Raw genomic sequence first — 17,415 nt, 5'->3', positions numbered from 1 at the left:
TTAACCACCTACCTCTTTCCAGCTGTACTCATAACCACCCACGTTAACCACCTACCTTTTTCCAGCTGTAGTCATAACCATCCACATTAACCACTGGCATGACATAGAAGTCCATGTGTCTCAGAAGATTAGTGTACATTCTTTCCTTTCCATAGAGTTGAGTTACCTGCAAATTAAAAAGCACATCTGTTTTAAGTCCTTCTAAACTTAGTCTATTTCTTTTATGTGCTTTCCCCTCCTCTCCAAAGTCATTTGGTGTGTTTAGATTTGCAGATTTAACTTTCAGGAAGAGTATTAATTCCTCAAAGGACTGAATTTAGGGTACTCTGCTACCAAGTGATGGTAAATGCCTTGGACACAGGACACACAGTCTTCCTATTTAATAGAGGCAGAAAATAGAATCATAAATTTTTAAAACTTCCCTTCTAAAAGTAATTCTTTATGAAAGCCATAAAATAAGATAATAAAGCTCACTACATTCAAAAATTTAAGGAAACAAAAATCTAGCTATACTCCAGCTCCCTCTTTAGTAATCCACATCAATCAGAGCTTAAATGCACTTTGTCTTATGTCCAGATATGATTAGATGCTATTTTTAAAAAAAAATATTTTACTGGGTTTTTCGTGAAAGTTTACACAGCAAGTTAGGTTCCCATTTGACAGTTTTCACACAAATTGATCAATGACATTAGTTACATTTTTCACAGTGTGTCAACATTCTTTTTAAATGTGTTCTGTTGTTCCATTTCCAGTATTCTAGTTTCCCTGCTCCCTTACCTTCACATCTTTGCTTTAGATTAAAGACTGACCTTATGGACTCATACAGATGGATTTTTAGTAGAGCACCAATAAATTCTATTTTCTAAATTTTGCCTAGAACTTGTTGTGGAGCTAAATTCTTGCTAGAAATGAATGTGTCTGTCAAGCATCAGGTCATTAGGCTTTAGAATCAGTGGAATCTTCTCCTAGGTACTAGCTATGACTTTCCTGATAGGTACCATCTTACACCTGCTGTTGTCTCCTCTAGGACTCATACCCGGCTTAGGGTCACATATTCCAACATGATATAAGGGGCATCTATATTCTGATGACAAACATTCACCCAAAATGACCAAAAGAGAGGCAAGAGGACCATAAAGACACATTTTAGCTGGTTAAATCATTTCATCTAGGGCTAAGTTTGATTTAAAATCTTCATTTATGGCAGCATTACTACACTTTAATTTTTGGATTAGTTTGAAATTGTTGTTCCAACCTTTATTCAAAGATTTTGTTAAGAAATTTTTTCATTATTGACAAAAGCAAAAGAAGTCTTTTGAATCCTAATTGTACTATACCGAACACTTTATCATTTTCCCTTTAAATATTTAAAATATTATATCCTTATTTCTCTCTAAAATGATCACAAGAGCCATATTAAAATCCTTTGTAATGGATTAACCACTTATGAAATATGGGAAAAGGGTAAGAAAAAATGCAAGGGTTTTTTTTGTTTGTTTTGTTTTAATCTACTATAGGTCAGAAATAGAAGCTTAATGAAAAGGAAGCAAAATGTATAGACTGAGAGAAGCAATCCCTTAAGTAGTAAACAGTAAATACATTTTTTATGCTACAAATTTGTAAATTTGGGTTGGAGACGTTTTTCAGCAATCACCTGGCATTTGTTATCAGAAAAAGATTGTTGTTGTGTGCCATTGAGTCAATTCTGACTCGTAGTGACCCTGTAGGACAGAGCAGAACTGCTCCATAGGGTTTTCTAGGCTGTAATCTTTATGGGAGTAGATTGCCAGGTCTGTTCTCCCATGGAGCAGCTGGTGGGTTTGAACCGCCAACTTTTGGTTAGCAGTCGAGCACTTAACTGTTATGCCATCAGGCCTCCTTTGTGGCAATAGAAGGAATCTAAATCTGCTCACGTCCAGAGAGAAAATGAATGAGAGGCATAGAGAGAAGCGACTAGCCTTAGGCTTCCTGAGGAACAAAGCCCTGGTGATTTACTTCTAAAAAATCAGCCGATGAAAACCCTATGGATCCCAATGGTTCAATCTGCAATGGAGCTTCTAAAACGTCCATTTTTAAAAAGGCTTATTGTTTATGTAGGCTTGGGCTACAAAAGCCAGGTTCCCATTGTTGGGGAAAAATACTAGACTGTAAGCTCCTTGGGCTGTATCTTTTTCCTCATTGTATCTCTGGGGTCTGGAACCTTGCAAGCAATGTATAAATATTTGTGGATTAAATAATTTAATCTTACAAAGATTCAGCAAGCTGGTGGGGTAAAGGGTAGGTTGGTTAATAACGGGGAAGAGGTGTTGGGTTGGAAAGGGTAGTGATTAGGGACAGCTTCACCAATATGGATTAGATTCAGTATGAATCGAATTTTCTTTCTGGCCCTTCTCAGGTTCAGTGATGGAATGAAAAGCAAGTGTTTTTCTCTCGTTTTGTGCCCTGCTCCATTCATGACCTAAAAGGAGTAAAACTACCGAACTTTAGGAAGGTTCTAGATGGTCAAAATGACTGGGCTGGGCTAAGGGTCTGGTCAGTTGGAACCATCTGCATTTGGTCAAAGAAGTGTCAACACTGGCTGGGAATTCTTCTGTGGGGTCTGTAATGCTGCAGCTCTGCCCGGGGGAGGGGAGGGTGGGAAGGCCATGAAGGTAGCTAGGGAGGCTGCATTTGTGAAGTCCTAGAAGAGGCAGGCATACTTCTACCTTCCACCTTTGACACTTACCTTTAAAATATCTCATTTGTTAAGGCAGCTCTATCTACGTGGCAAACACTTAACTTTCTAATGCATTCTTTTGTATTACTATGCGTTTGTGAATATGAAGACAAAAATGACCATTATGGGAAGGACACATGTTTGGAGTTATTTTTTCAGTGGCAAGTGCTCTTTATATAAATCAGGATAGAGGACATATATGTCCACCTTATAGGATTTAAAGGATAATTTTTACTGTTTTCATTTGCAGAGGTTTGTAGCCATTATATTTTTTATTTTAATGACATACTATTTGTCTTATATATGGTTTCCTTGATGCCAAACCTTTCTTCAGGGACAAAATCCCCAATTATGACGTGTGGGAAAATATGATCTGCTCTGTAATGTTGTGCTTTATGTTTCGTTTCCAGAGGCAGAAAATGGCAAAAGACGTCTGGATAGTTCAAACCAAAGGAAAAAGGATTAATTGGGATCCAACTTAGATAATTGCGTCACTTCTTTCTTCTACCTAGTAAACATATTAAAAACCCACCCCATTGCCGTCAGGTGGATTCCGACTCATAGCGACCCTATAGGACAGAGTAGAACTGCCCCATAGGGTTTCCAAGGCTGTGGTGGTATACTGGTTAAGTGTTTGGCTGCTAACCAAAAGGTCGGCTGTTCAGATCCATTGGCTGCTCCTTGGAAATCCTATGGGGCAGTTCTATACTGTCCTATAGGGTTGCTATGATTCAGACTCAGCAGCAAACAGTTTTTTTTAGTCTCTGTGGAAGCAGACTGCCATGTCTTTCTCCCACAGAGTAGATGATGGATTTGAACTGCCGACCTTTCAGTTAGCAGCTGAGTACTTTAACCACTGTGCAACCAGAGCTCCTTAGTAAACATATTACGACCAGCATATTATTTCTTAATTATTCTCCAGTGTTCAGCCCAGATAGAAATGTCGGAAGGAAAAGATTAACAATCTTTGTGTTGTTGTTGTGTGCTGTCGAGTTGTTTTCGACTCATAGTGGCCCCATGTGACAGAGTAGAACTGCCCCATTGGGTTTCCAAGGCTGTAATCTTTATGGAAGCAGATGGCCAGGTCTTTTTACCATGGTATCACTGGGTAGGTCTGAACCACCAACCCTCAGTTAACAGCTAAGCACATAACCCTTCGCACCACCAGGGCTCCGTCAACAACCTTTAGGAAGATTGAGATCATGGTTTTCAAACTTAATTTGGGTAATTAAGCCTCATCCAAGCCTCACCTCCAGAGATTTTGAATCAAGAAGTCTATGACCTGAATTGGCATAACAAAGTTTATTAAGAAAATGTTCTGCATCATACTTTGGTGAGTGGTGTCTGGGGTCTTAAAAGCTAGCGAGTAGCCATCTAAGATGCATCAATTGGTCCCAACCCACCTGGAGTATAGGAAAATGAAGAACACCATGGACACAAGGAAAGTATTAGCCCAAGAGACATAAAGGGCCACATAAACCAGAGACTTCATCAGCCTGAGACCAGAAGAACTGTATGGTGCCCAGCTACCACAATGACCGCCCTGACAGGGAACACAACAGAGGGTCCCTGACAGAGTGGGAGAAAAGTGGGGTGCAGAATTCAAATTCTAGTAAAAAACCAGACTTAATGGTTTGATTGGGACTGGAGGGACCCCGGAAGACATGGCCCCCAGACTCTCTGTTAGCCCAAGACTAAAACCATTGCCGAGGCCAGCTCTTCACACAAAGATTAGACTGTGGGACATAAAATGATACTCGTGAAGAGTGTGCATCTTAGCTCAAGTAGATATGAGACTAAATGGGTAGCTCCTGTCCAGAGCTGAGATAAGAAGGCAGAGAGGATCAGGAGCTGGTTGAATGGACACGGGACATCTGGGGTGGAAAGGACCAGTGTGCTGTCACAGTACAAGGAGAGCAACTAGGGTCACATAACAATGTATTTATAAATTTGTGTATGAGAGACTAACTTAAATTGTAAACTTTCACTTAAACCACAAAAATAAAAGAAAAAAAGGAATCTATGACTTGACTTGGAATAATACCTTAAAATAAATAGCCCATGGTGGCAGTGGTGGGGGTGGGGGGTGGTGGAGAAAAGAAAAAGCAAAATTAATTAGTTAATAAACTACTCAGGTCATTCAGATATAGGTAGTCTTGGGCCATATACTTAAAAGAATGTGAATACTTACATAGCCTATGAACCACAAGCAGAAAGCAGGAGAAATCCATTCTCTGGCGTGGATTCCACAGTCAATCCATACGGCATTTTTAGTTATTTGTCCTTTTTTGGAAACCTGCTCAAAGAAAATAAAAAAGTAACAAAAACAATAACTCTCAGGATGATATTTTCCATTTATATAGTGCTTATATTTAATTCTCTCAGCTACTCTATACAATACACATTGTTCTCTCCATTCCTTTGAGAATTCAAAGGAAAACTAAGAAGCTGGTGAGATGAAAGGGCAGCAGCTAAGGTCATAGCTGGTGGGAGTGGGCACTAAGGTTTGTCAGCAGGATTCTTGATTTCAAGCTCTTTTCCCCCCACAATTATCTAGTCATGTCAGAACTTCATGTGGCAATGGAGAAGCAGAGACCAGACTTTAGAGCTTCAGGCCAAACCTTCACATTAGAGGTAAATGGGTAGGTGTTGGGTGGGCCGCCTTCCCTAGGAGGCATGGAGATGCACCAAGAACAGAGAACAGAGAAAAGTCCATGGTGCCAGAGATAAACGTGGATTCCCTCACCATTTGCCCCGGGGTGCACAATTTCTATTTCCCCAGTTCACACGAAAAGAAGCACACATCTAACTTCACACAAACTGATTACAGATCTGAGGACAGAGGCCTTGTTCTGATTCACAGTATGTTGGCCTGGTCCCAGCTGCCAACTCTCTGCAGTAAGAAAGCTCGACCTTTCCTCAATGATAGCCTTTGGTGTCTTTAAAAGAACTCCCCCAAAACATCTCCAAACAATAAATCATAATTCATTAACATTAAAAAATTAGTGATACCACAATTTTAGGGGATGGAAAAAAGGGAGAAGAGTGTTGTCAAATCAAACAAACATGTGGAGTTGAAATTCTAAAATAAGGAGTTTTTTGCTTACCTAGAGCCCTGGTAACTCAGTGCCATCAAGTCGATTCCAACTCATAGCGACCCCATAGGACAGAGGAGAACTGCCACATAGGGTTTCCAAGGCTGTAATCTTTACGGAAGCAGACTGTCACATCTTTCTCCGGCAGAGCAGCTAGTGGATTTGAACTGCTGACCTTTCAGTTAGCAGCTGAACACTTTGACCACTGTGCCACCAGGGTTAAAGCACTTGGCTGTTAACGGAAAGGTTGATGGCCCAAACCTACTAGCCACTCTGCAGGAGAAAGATGTGACAGTCTGCTTTTGTAAAGATTACAGCTTTGGAAACCCTATGTGGGCAGTTCTACCCCGTCCTATGGGGTCGATATGAGTTGGAACTGACTTGATGGCAATGAGTTTGGTTTGGGATTTAGAGCCCTGGTGGTGCAATGGTTAAGCACTTGGCTGCTAACTAAAAGGTTGATGGTTTGAAATCACCCAGTGGCTCCACGGGAGAAAGACATGGCATTCTGCTCCTATAAAGATTACAGCCTAGAAAACCCTATGGAGCAGTCTGCTCTGTCACTGGGGTGGCTATGGGTCAGAATCAATTGGGCAGCACCTAACAACAACAGAGCTAGCAATATCCAACTAAAGGGCAAGAGAGAAAGTCAAATGACATTGGCCACTAAGGGTCAAATTGTACAAAAGGAGCAACTGCTGGCTGTTGTACTCTACACAGTTTCAAAGAAAATCCTGAGTTGTCTGGATTGGTTGCCTTACTTGACCATCTGCTGAACTGGGCTGTGCAAACTCTGTTGGTGCCGGGGCTGACAGTAAACAGAAGACCCCTAGAGACCCACATTACATGGACTTCCTTGGTCAAACGAGTGGGCTTCAGGCATCCAGGAAGCATGACTCCTACCTCTATGTCCCAGAAATGCAAATTCTAACGACTACATGCAATACCGCCAAAAGCAAATATCATGTGTGCCTATGTCATGATTACATGTGTCCAATGTGATTGACCAACTAGGCTGTCAAGAGCATCCAAGGCTTCATGTCTGCTTTGAGTTTCCCCTGCAAGTTCTTGTCTGAGACCGATTAAAACCCAGAAGTACTGACTCAAAGTCTTGACTTTGGATGGCCAAAGAGGCTCATCTGTTACAATTTAGCTAATGTTGGGAAGGTGTGTATAAATTACATGTTACTAAATCAACTATTTCTAAGGATTAATTTTTTCCATAGCTTCCTTAATTTTTTTTTTAAGAGGAGAGAGTGGTAAATAACAGACCTACAGAATTAGAAACTGTTAATATTCTTGTTGTTTGCTTTTGAGTTAGCCCTGACTCATGGTGACCTTATGTATAACAGAAAGAAATGCTGCCCAGTAACAGCAGAAATTAATATAGTTTATGGCTCCTAAAAATTCTTCTGGTGACTATGTTCACTGATCCTTACTAACGCCAAGTTATCTAAGACAGGAGACACCTGACCCAAGATAGGTAAATCAGATTTGCTCCCAGAAGTTTTCACGACTGAAAATAGATAATCAAATGGATGGTGATTGGAATAGAAGCTATTGCATGAGCCAAGGTCCCCAGGATACCCTGGTTCCTATCCTTCCCTGGGCCTCAATGTTCAGCCTTTTCTTTGGTTCCAAAAGCTGCAATAGCGTTTTCCCAATAAGAGACTCCTCTCTTTTTCTTTCTTTCTTTCTTTTTGCCTAAGTAAGCCAGTCTGAGGTGGTGGTGGTAAATAAAATACCAGTGAAATTTGAGAAATAATCCAGAGAAATTCCCTCATTTTATGATTGTAGGTGCTGAGCCCAGGAAAGTTAAAGGGCGTGTCTAATGTCACATAAACTGCAGCAGAGTTGATTCTAGAACTGAGGTTCCAACTCTTGAACTAATACCCATTGCCATCAAGTCAATTCTTACTAATAGGGGCCCTATAGGACAGAGTAGAACAACCCCATGGGGTTTCCTAGGCTGAAATCTTTATGGCAGCAGACTGCCACATCTTTCTCCCAAGGAGCTGCTGGGGTGTTTGAGCCATCGACATTTTGGTTAGCAGCCAAGCACCTAACCACTGTGCCACCAGGGCTCCTCTTGAACTAACGCTGCATTGTAAAAGGAATTTCTTTTAAAGGCAATTAAAACAAGCAAGCAAACAACAACAACAATAACCCATTGCTGTCAGGTTGATTCCAACTTACGGCAACTCCATGTGTTACAGAGTAGAACTGCTCCACAGGGTTTTCTTGGCTGCAGTCTTTACAAAAGCAGATCACCAGGCATTTCTTCTGTGGTGTCTCTGGGTCGGTTCAAACTGCCAACCTTTAGGTTAGTTGTTGGGCGCAAACCATTTGTACCACCCGGGGACCTTTAAAGGTAATAATCAACTCCTAAAGTGTTGAATATTAAAGTTGAGAAACACTTGCAATACAAATATTTCCAAGACTCAAAGAAAAAAAAATTCAGGTTATAACAAGCACCACTGGAGAATTAAGCCCTGCACAAAGCTGAAAGATCAATGACTCTGTCTACAACATACCTTTAAAACGTAAAGTGGGTACTTCTCATATGAGGATCCAATGTGGATTTTTTCAACCATATCAGGATACCACTCTGTTATAAGATCTATCCAAGAATAGATCTATCAAAACAGAAACCATCGATTAGCCCAAGAGCAAATACAAACCACTTCATGACCAAAGGAAACAGACAAAGTCTTCAAGGGAAGGAGATTACTCTCAAACTTTGTATGTAGATGGAATGATGAACTGAAATACTTGGGGCAGGTTTTTTTTTCTGCTATTTAGGAAAATCAGTGAAATTGAGGTTTTGAAAAGAATCACATTTTAGAGAAAAAGTGCAAAAGTACTAAGAAACTTACGACAAAGTAGGAAAAGTTGAACTTTAAAGTGTGGCTCCAGCAAGTTATTTTAAAAGGTTTATCACATTGAATCCCTGCCTCTGTATATGAAATTCTCCTTACCATCCATTAGAGAGTTCTCTATCACACGCAACTTTTTTTTTTTTTTAAATATTCACTTTTCAAGACTCTCCTAGGACATTGTCTTTGCCCAGGATAAACAGCAATACTGGAAGAGGCTACACAGGCCTGGTTCACTATTATTTACTCCCCATTGCTAACTGCCACATTGCCTCATGATCTCGTTTCTCCAGTTTCTACAAAAGGTTTAAGATTAACCGATGTTCCTCCTTGGAGGCTAGAAAACAAGTGATAATGATCTAAGGATGAAAACCAAACAAGGCACCCATCTTGTGACAAGAAAAACCAGGAAGTCTCCAGATAATCCCCAAGGATGTCACCAGATAACCCCCAAGAATACCAGTAGAAGATTAACTCATCTGAGACATGACCACCACAAGGGGAAACTAACACAAACTTCTAACACCCATAATCCTTTCCCTATAAAAGCCTTCAGCCGATCTCCAGTGAGGGAGACAGGTTTTTCTGAGGAATCTATTCCCCTCTGTCTCCTATATATCAACATATAATAAACCTCTTGCTGCTCACCTCACCCCTGTCTCAGAATTGACTATTGCGGCAGGCGGCTCCAATCCGCATTATTGCGGTAACAATACCATTACTTCCTGCTCGAGAGTTCTGTAAGCACAATAGGATGTGTAGAACCAAGAGAGGTAAAGGAATCTGGAAAAGAGAAAACTCCTCTTCTATCCTGAGAAGTAGTTTTATTCTGATCCAAACTATTGTGGGGAGGACCGAAGGTAGTTGAGGTTATATAGCGGAAGGAAAAACCAAAAATAAGGTCTGCGACTGACTTGAGGCTTATGTTCACTTCAAAACAGGCATTGAATTCTCATTTGGTCTGCGATTGCTGTGATTGAACTCAGTCATGTTTTAATGCACATCAGCTTCCCAAGGGCCCCGTTGAAACTCACATATCTTATGAAATAGGAACGACCAACTCTTGGCCTTATATCTGAGAACTTTTCTAGAGGTTCTGTTCTTCAAATAGCAATCCTGCCGGCTGGGAACTGGGGTACCATTTGCCCTTGGATTCTCTTAGAGTAGCATAACTAGAGGGTGTGGTATGTCTAAGTGGTTGTCCCCATGCTGGCCAATTAAAGGGCTTCTGGAAGGCCCACTTGCCACCTACCCTCTGAGTGTCTGTGGTATCTGAAATTTAAACATCAGGGATTTCCTCATTGGGACTCTGTTTCTTCTGAGGCATGAATACAACTGAGAGAACTGCTATAGTTGGGAGTCCTTGAGTGGTTCAAAGGGTTAATGAGCTTGCCTGCTCACCAAAAGTTTATAGAGTCCACCCAGAGGAGGCTTGGAAGAAAGGCCTGGTGACCTATTTCCAAAATATCAGCCATTGAAAATGCTATGGAGCGCAGCTCTACTCTGACACACATGGGGTCACCATGAGTCAGAATCGACTCAGTGGCAGCTGGTGTACTTGGTGTGTTTTTTTTTTTGTATGTTACAGCACTGATGGTTCAGTAGATTTCCTCCACCCCAGAAACCCTCTCAGGGGTAACTTTGTAAACCTGACTCATTTCACACGTCTTTACTTTGTAACACACTCCGTTTGTTACAAGAAGTATTTTATGGCCATTTGTTTCTCTTTCCCTACAGTGGATACTTGAAACTCCATTCCCTGGTCTGAACCAATGGCAAAAGCAACCCTCCGGCTCACCAGGTGATCATGTGAGCAGGGCTGATGGAGAGATCTCTGGGAGAACTGGCAGAAGCACTGCAGTGTTAAAAGACAAGGAAGGAATTAACAGAATTTCTTGAGAGCAAGATTGCCATGGTTCCTACAAACCTCTTAGAAAGGATTAGGTGTGGAGGGAGAGGGAAGAAATTTTAAAATCTTTTTAGAAATGTCATATACTTCCTCCCTGCCGCACCCCCATATCATGTCCTTCCTGGACATAGGGTAAGAAAACTTAACTTCTTTGAACACAATAATTTTTAAATTAAATTTAAGAATTTAAATGCTTCTGTTTAAGGCATTCTTTTCTCCCTGCCAAATTTGACGTATCAGTGACACAGTCACCTTCTCCATTTTGCAAAACATTCCTACCTAGCCTCTCGGCTCTTGGTATCAAACTTGGTTATTACAGTGCTGGTGATGGACGTTGGAGGTGGTCTAGGTGGAGTAGATGAGGCAGGAGAGATAAAAGCGGGGAAGGCAATTTTAAAAGAGCCACATCGTTTATCCAGGCACATGGATTCTAGAAGCCTAATGGGTTCTGGTTTAACTCACTGGAAAGGAACAGATGTTCCTGAAGATGAAATACAAAATTTACTTTATTACTTAAGTCTTACCAAAACACCAAACCCATTGCCATCAACCCTATTGGACAGAGTAGAACTGCCCCATAGGGTTTTCAAGGAGCAGCTAGTGGATTCGAACTGCTGACCTTTTTGGTTAGCTGCCGAGCTCTTAACCGCTGCACCACCAGGGCTTGAGATGTCTTAAAAGAATGGCTATGGCTCCAAACAGCTGCTGGGTATCCAGTCAAAGATGATAAAAATGCTTATATTAGGCAATATAACAATATTCTCATATGAGGAAAAAAAGGCATCAAGAGGTTTTATTCCTTGGGGTATTCTAGATAAAAGAGAAAGTCCTCCAGAGATTTACCCTTTTCAACTAACAAATACAGGGGAAATGACTTTGAGTGTATTGTATGGATGCTTCCTGATACTGATAAAACTGGAACCTGTAAGCACTGATTGGAAAAAAAAAAAATCCAGTTTCTTAAAGATTAAAATACGGGTATTATTGTTTCAAATAGATTCCTCATGGTTAGAATAAAAGACATTCATTCATAGTGTATTAACTGTAAGTGAATAAATTCCTTAATTCAGTGAGGTAACTTAGCAATCATTCAATGAGAATTCAAAAAAAAGAAGATCCAAAGAGACATGATCAATTGGACTGTTAATCTCTTGTGGACGTTTCAATTAAAAGGTCCCATTCTTTATTCTTGTTCTTCTTTAACATGCAGTGTTACTCCTAGCAACTAGAGATACTCTTAGCTTTGGAAAAGCAACCTCCTTAGAGGCAATATACGCAGTATGATGCAGTCTTTCTAGGGAAGATATATGCAAAAGAATGTGTTTCCACCTTACAATGCCTACGTAATTTTTTTTTTTAATTCTCCTCCACCAATTCTGGTTCTTTAATAATTTCCTATGGTTTAAGTGGCAATGTTGGTTAAAAAGAACAAGTAATTTTGTACTTCAGGTGAAGGTTTACAGAACAAATAGTTTCTCATGAAACAGTAGTACACATATTGTATTATGACATTGGTTAACAACCCCACAACATGTCACTCTCTCCCTTCTCGACTTTTTTTTTTTTTTTTGGTGAAAACATACATAGCCAAAGATACACCATTTCAAAAACTTCTACATGCACAGTTCAGGGACATCGACTACGCTCTTCCAATTGTGCTGCTATTCTCACTTTAGATGAAGGCTTACAGAACAAAATAGTTCCTCATTTAACAGTTAGTACACATGTTGCCCTATGACAATGGTTAACAACCTCACAACACATCAACACTATCCTTACTCAGCCTTGGGTTGCCTATTACCAGCTTTCCTGTCCCCTTCTGCCTTCTGGCCCTTGTCCCTGGACTGCTGTGCCTCATTAGTCCCATTTGGTTTTATGGGGCTGTCCACTCCCCGGCTGAACGGTGAACCTCGGAAATGACTTCACCACTGAGCTAAAAGGGTGTCTGGGGGCCATACTCTCGGGGTTTCTCCAGTCTCCTTTAGGCCAGTAAATCTGGTCTTTTTTCTGTGAGTTAGAATTTTGTTCTACATCCTTCTCCAAAAAAGAACTAGTAATTTTGGAGAGAAGTGTTATGGCTTACTTCATTTAGTGAGTGATACTGTTCGTAGTATGACGAGGAGGCCCGGGGGCTGACTGTGTCATTGGAAGTCTGCTGTAGAATGAGATCTTCAACATCTCCTATCAGGACTCTGGGGAATGAAAAAGAAGGTAAGCTCATTTCCAAGCAGGGCCTTCACCTTGCCACATGGGCCAGGGCTGACATAACAGGTGGCCATGTGGGAAAAGATCCTAAGAAATCTAGTAAGCAAAAGTTCATCTAGGTACAAACAACAACAATGAACACTGTTATAAGCTGAAAGTCACAAACCTTTTCAGTAGATCCACATGGGCGCTGGAGAGAAGGTAGCTCCTATGTAGTACATTTCAGAGCCTCCCAAAACTCACCATTCCCCATTATTATCACATTTCTCCAATGTGGTTCTTCAGTATCTTTACTATGAATGTACTATGAACATACCAGTTCCATACACAGACACCTTTCTCCAATTCGGAGTAACTTTATATTATTCTGTTTTCAGTCAATAGCTGCTCAAAGAGAAGCAGAAAGCTTTTTGTTTTCCAGTGACAGTCATTGACCTATACCGGCTGTTCTGTATCGCCAAGGATTATCACCTCACTAGAGAAACAGAAGTACAGGACAAGACAAGGCACAGAAAGGCATCTCATTAAATTTCTCTTGAGAAATGCCACAACTATAACTAGGCAAACATTTTAACTACATTAAGGCCTTCTATCGAGGATATGGACAATTTACATTGCTATCATAGTAACAAAATAACAAAGGTTTCTTCACTTTTGTTTAGGCCAATGGATAAGAGCCAAGCCTTCAACATCAGAAAGATCTGAGTTTGACTTCTAGTTCTGCCATTTTCTACCTGGTTGACCTTGAGAAATTTCTTTAGAAGTATCCATTTTTCATCTGCATAATGGGGACAGTATCTATTTCACAGGCTACAATGAGGATTAAATGATACAATGTATAGCAATGCTCAGCCCAGTGCTTGGGACACAGTAAACACCTATAATGTATTATTAACCCTTATTGTAGCATATTATTCAAACGTTGCCCATGGACACTCAGAGGAGAGCATGGTCTCCCAGAGGTAACAGAGCAACGGAAGGATGCTGGAAGTTGGGCAGTAGGTAAAGAAGGAGGTGTTGACTGGAGAAAGCAAAAGGAAGAGGGCATGGACTATGAACAGAAATCACACCTGATACACTTTTCAGTTTAGGACCAAATATTCAGGAGTGTTCATTGACCTTGTGAAGGAAGGAAGAATTAGAAAAGCAAAATCCTCTTTAGCAGCAGCTTTTTCAAGAGTTACCAGAAAGTCTACCATGGTAAATGACAATTTTATACCCCGAGCCTGGGCATTGAACTGGTCATGGAAGGTGGAAGTATAAGCAGCTCTGTAGATGTAACACTCATTTTCAGATAAGGGGGCCGAGTCACGAAAGGTTAAACAATTTGCCTAAGGTCACACAGTTGGCCACATGGCTTTATCACTGGGTCCATTTCAGAGATTACCATGTTGGTTTGTTTAATGTAAATATTATTTTTCCAGGAAGCAATTATATTATCACTTAGCATAATAAAAAACCAAATAAAACCAGTTGCCCCAAGTCATTTCCAACTCACTGCGACCCCATGTGTGTCAGAGTAGAACTGTGCTCCATAGGGTTTTCAGTGGCTGATTTTTCAGAACCTGATGGCCAGGACTTTCTTCCAAGATGCCTCTGGGTGAACTCGAACCACCAGCCTTTCAGTTAGCAGCCAAGTGCTTAGCTATTTGTACCACCCAGGAAATCCTAAACTGCATAATAAACCAAAATCAAAACCAAACTGGTTGTCGTCGACTCGTTTCTGACTCACAGTGACCCTACAGGACAGGGTAAAACTGTCCCATAGGGTTTCCTAGAGGCGCTGGTGGATTTGAACTGCTGACCTTTAGGTTAGCAGCTAGGCTCTCAACCACTGTGCCATCAGAGCTCCAAAATGCATAATAGGTGCTTATAATAGCTACTCAATAAATACAGAATGATGCCTACCTGAATGGAATTCTGCTCACATTTAAATGGGCTTTCACAAGGCTTACATCTGAGTCATTCACAAAAAAATGAACTTCTTTCTTCTTCACAATTAATTCTGCCATTGCTGGCTGCCAGAGAACAATCTGCAGTTTCAAGGAGAAAAAATGACAAAACAAAAGCAAAGTTGTTCACATTACCCTTATCTGTAGCTAGAGTCATAAGAGTATCTTTACAAGGGACATGAGAGGGACTCTTCCTGCCCATAGTTCTCATCTGCACATGGGGTAGTATAAATATTTATACTGTAGGGAGCTTGTTTTATTCTTCACTGTAATCCCAATTGCTAACAGGGCCTGGAATATGCCACATACTCAATAAATATTTGGTGAGAAAATGAAGGAATGAATGATAGAATGATGAATGAACGAAAATCTTTATAACTCAAATGTAAAACTAGATCTGTATGTCAGGTATTTAAAAGAGAAATAAAGGTTTTGTCTAGAAAGGAAGTTGGCTAAACATTGATTTTTGTTAATAACAATTCCATGTCCTTGAGATTATTCTGTCAGCGTTCCTTTTCTTTGTCCCTGGGTGGTGCAAATGGTTACCTTACTCAGGTGCTAACTGAAGGTTGGAGGTTTGAGTCCACCCAAAGGTGCCTTGGAAGAAAGGCCTGGTGGTCTACTTCTGAGAAATCATCCATTGAAAGCTCTGTGGAGCACATTTCTACTTTGACACACATGGAGCTGCCTTGAGTTGGAATTGACTCAACTGCAACTGGTTGTACTGATTCTTTTTCTTTAATCTAATTATGGACTTTGGGCAATGCCTTCCAGTTATAGTTTACATTTTTCTATTTTACTGTACTTTTTTCAAAGCACCTTCACACTTAGCTCATTTGATCATCATAATCACACTTTGCTATAGACTGGGCAGGTGTTATTCTTTTCATCATTCAGATGAAGAAACTAAGGCTCATGGCTGACTTGTCTAAAATCATACACCTAGAAAGTGGCAGAACAAGAACTAAGATTCTAAATCTGTTGCTTCCTGTAGTGATATTTCCTCTATACCATGGTGCAACCAGTTGCCGTTGAGTCACTTCCTACTCCTGATGACCACGTGTCTGTCAGAGTAGAACTGTGCTCCATAGAGTTGTCAGTGGCTGATTTTTCAGAAGTAGATTGGCAGGGTTTTTTTTTTCCAAGGTGCCTCTGAGTGGACTTGAACTACCAACCTTCTGGTTAGCAGCCAAGTGCATTAACAGTTTGCATCACACATGACTCCATACCATAGTGTGGTGGCCATAAAAATGCACCACTCGGCTCTTCTGTTGTGAGGAGCAGAACTGACAGCCCCAGCTGTTCCTCCTCTTGATCCACTGGAGGCTGAGGCCATGCTCCCTCAGGGCTGCTGCCTACCAGTGATGGGGCACCATGGGTATATTAATGCAGACCCACTCCTGTGCCCTGTGGTGTTCCTTTAACTCAGGACTTCAGCTCGAGGACTCCCTATTGACCTCCACTAGAACTGCACTGCTGTCTGAGATTTTTCATGCACAGCCTTCCTTCCTTCCCTCTCTCCTTCACAGGTGGCATACCTGCATGGTGGTCTGAAGGTGCTCCCTGCCATCTCCAGCTCCTTCCTCTTTATCCTTCACAAGCATTCCCTCCATTAAATCTCTTGCACCTCTCATCTGGTCTTGGTGTCTGCTTCTCAGAGAACCCTAATTAACGAATCTGGAACGGTCAAGTTTCTACCATTTATAACACTTGCCAATTTTCTACGTCTTAAGCATTATGGGGAGATGAGTCCCAGGCATAAAACTTTCAGTAAAATTTCCCATGTGCTTACTCCTTGTGCATGGTTGAATAGCATCCTCCCAAAATTCATGTCCACCCGGAAACCTCAGAATATGACCTTATTTGGAGATAGGGTTTTTGTAGATGTGATTAGTCAAGATAAGGTCATGTTAGATTAGGTTGGGCCCTAATCAAATATGATGGGTGTTCTTGTAGGAAGAGAAGAAACACAGAGAGAGACATACAGGAAGAACGCCATGTGACACAGAGGTAGAGACTGGAGTGACATGTCTACAAGCCAAGGAACTCCAAGGATTGCTGACAACACCAGAAGCTAGGAGAAAGGCACAGAATAGGTTGTCCCCTAGAGCCTTTAGACAGACCATGACCCTGCCAACACCTTGATTTTGGACTTCTAGCTTCCAGAACTATAAGAAAATAAACTTCTGTTGTTTTACACCACCCAGTTTGTGGTAACTTGTTACTGAAACCCTAGGAAACTAATATACCCCTTGACTAAGAACTACCGTTTTATAGGCAAAGTTCTATTGAACTGTTGTCATTGTAGAATCCCTGTAAGTACACAGATCAATCCCAAGGTACAATTATGAAACTGGCTGAAAAGCCAATAGCACAAATGAACAAGGTTTCATTTGAGGAACCAACAAAATCATGGGAGAATGGGGAGGGAAGAACGCTGTAAGAGGGGTTTATATCAGGTACATAAAAGTCAGACAAATATAGGGGGGAACATGGCACACAATGCCTACACAGATGAAGCCGATGTAAAGATCAACCAGGGAGAAATTACCTCGTATGTTGTAGTAAGATTTTGCAGAATTTCAACTTGCCTAGAGGTTCTAGGAAGAGCAGATAGAACCTGGCCACTGGGAAAAAATAAAAGAGATTGTGACATTAAATA

General features: G+C 40.9%; 1 protein-coding gene across 1 annotated transcript in view; it reads right to left on the bottom strand.

Moving 5' to 3' along the window:
- CPB2 (carboxypeptidase B2) overlaps positions 1-17,415 on the bottom strand; it is a 52,887-nt gene that overhangs the window by 26,602 nt on the left and 8,870 nt on the right. Inside the window, exons 2-7 of the mRNA XM_023731508.1 lie at positions 17,305-17,380; positions 14,710-14,834; positions 12,680-12,788; positions 8,346-8,447; positions 4,908-5,012; positions 56-166 (exon numbers count right to left, since the gene is read on the bottom strand). Coding sequence (XP_023587276.1) covers positions 56-166; positions 4,908-5,012; positions 8,346-8,447; positions 12,680-12,788; positions 14,710-14,834; positions 17,305-17,380 — 628 coding nt within the window. The remainder of the gene's footprint in view (positions 1-55; positions 167-4,907; positions 5,013-8,345; positions 8,448-12,679; positions 12,789-14,709; positions 14,835-17,304; positions 17,381-17,415) is intronic.

The sequence above is a fragment of the Trichechus manatus genome, unplaced genomic scaffold, assembly GCF_000243295.1.
Source record: "Trichechus manatus latirostris isolate Lorelei unplaced genomic scaffold, TriManLat1.0 scaffold00044, whole genome shotgun sequence".
Lineage (NCBI taxonomy): Eukaryota > Metazoa > Chordata > Mammalia > Sirenia > Trichechidae > Trichechus > Trichechus manatus.
The sequence above is the reverse complement of the archived record's forward strand: the minus strand, read 5'-3'. Positions and strand labels throughout refer to the sequence as shown.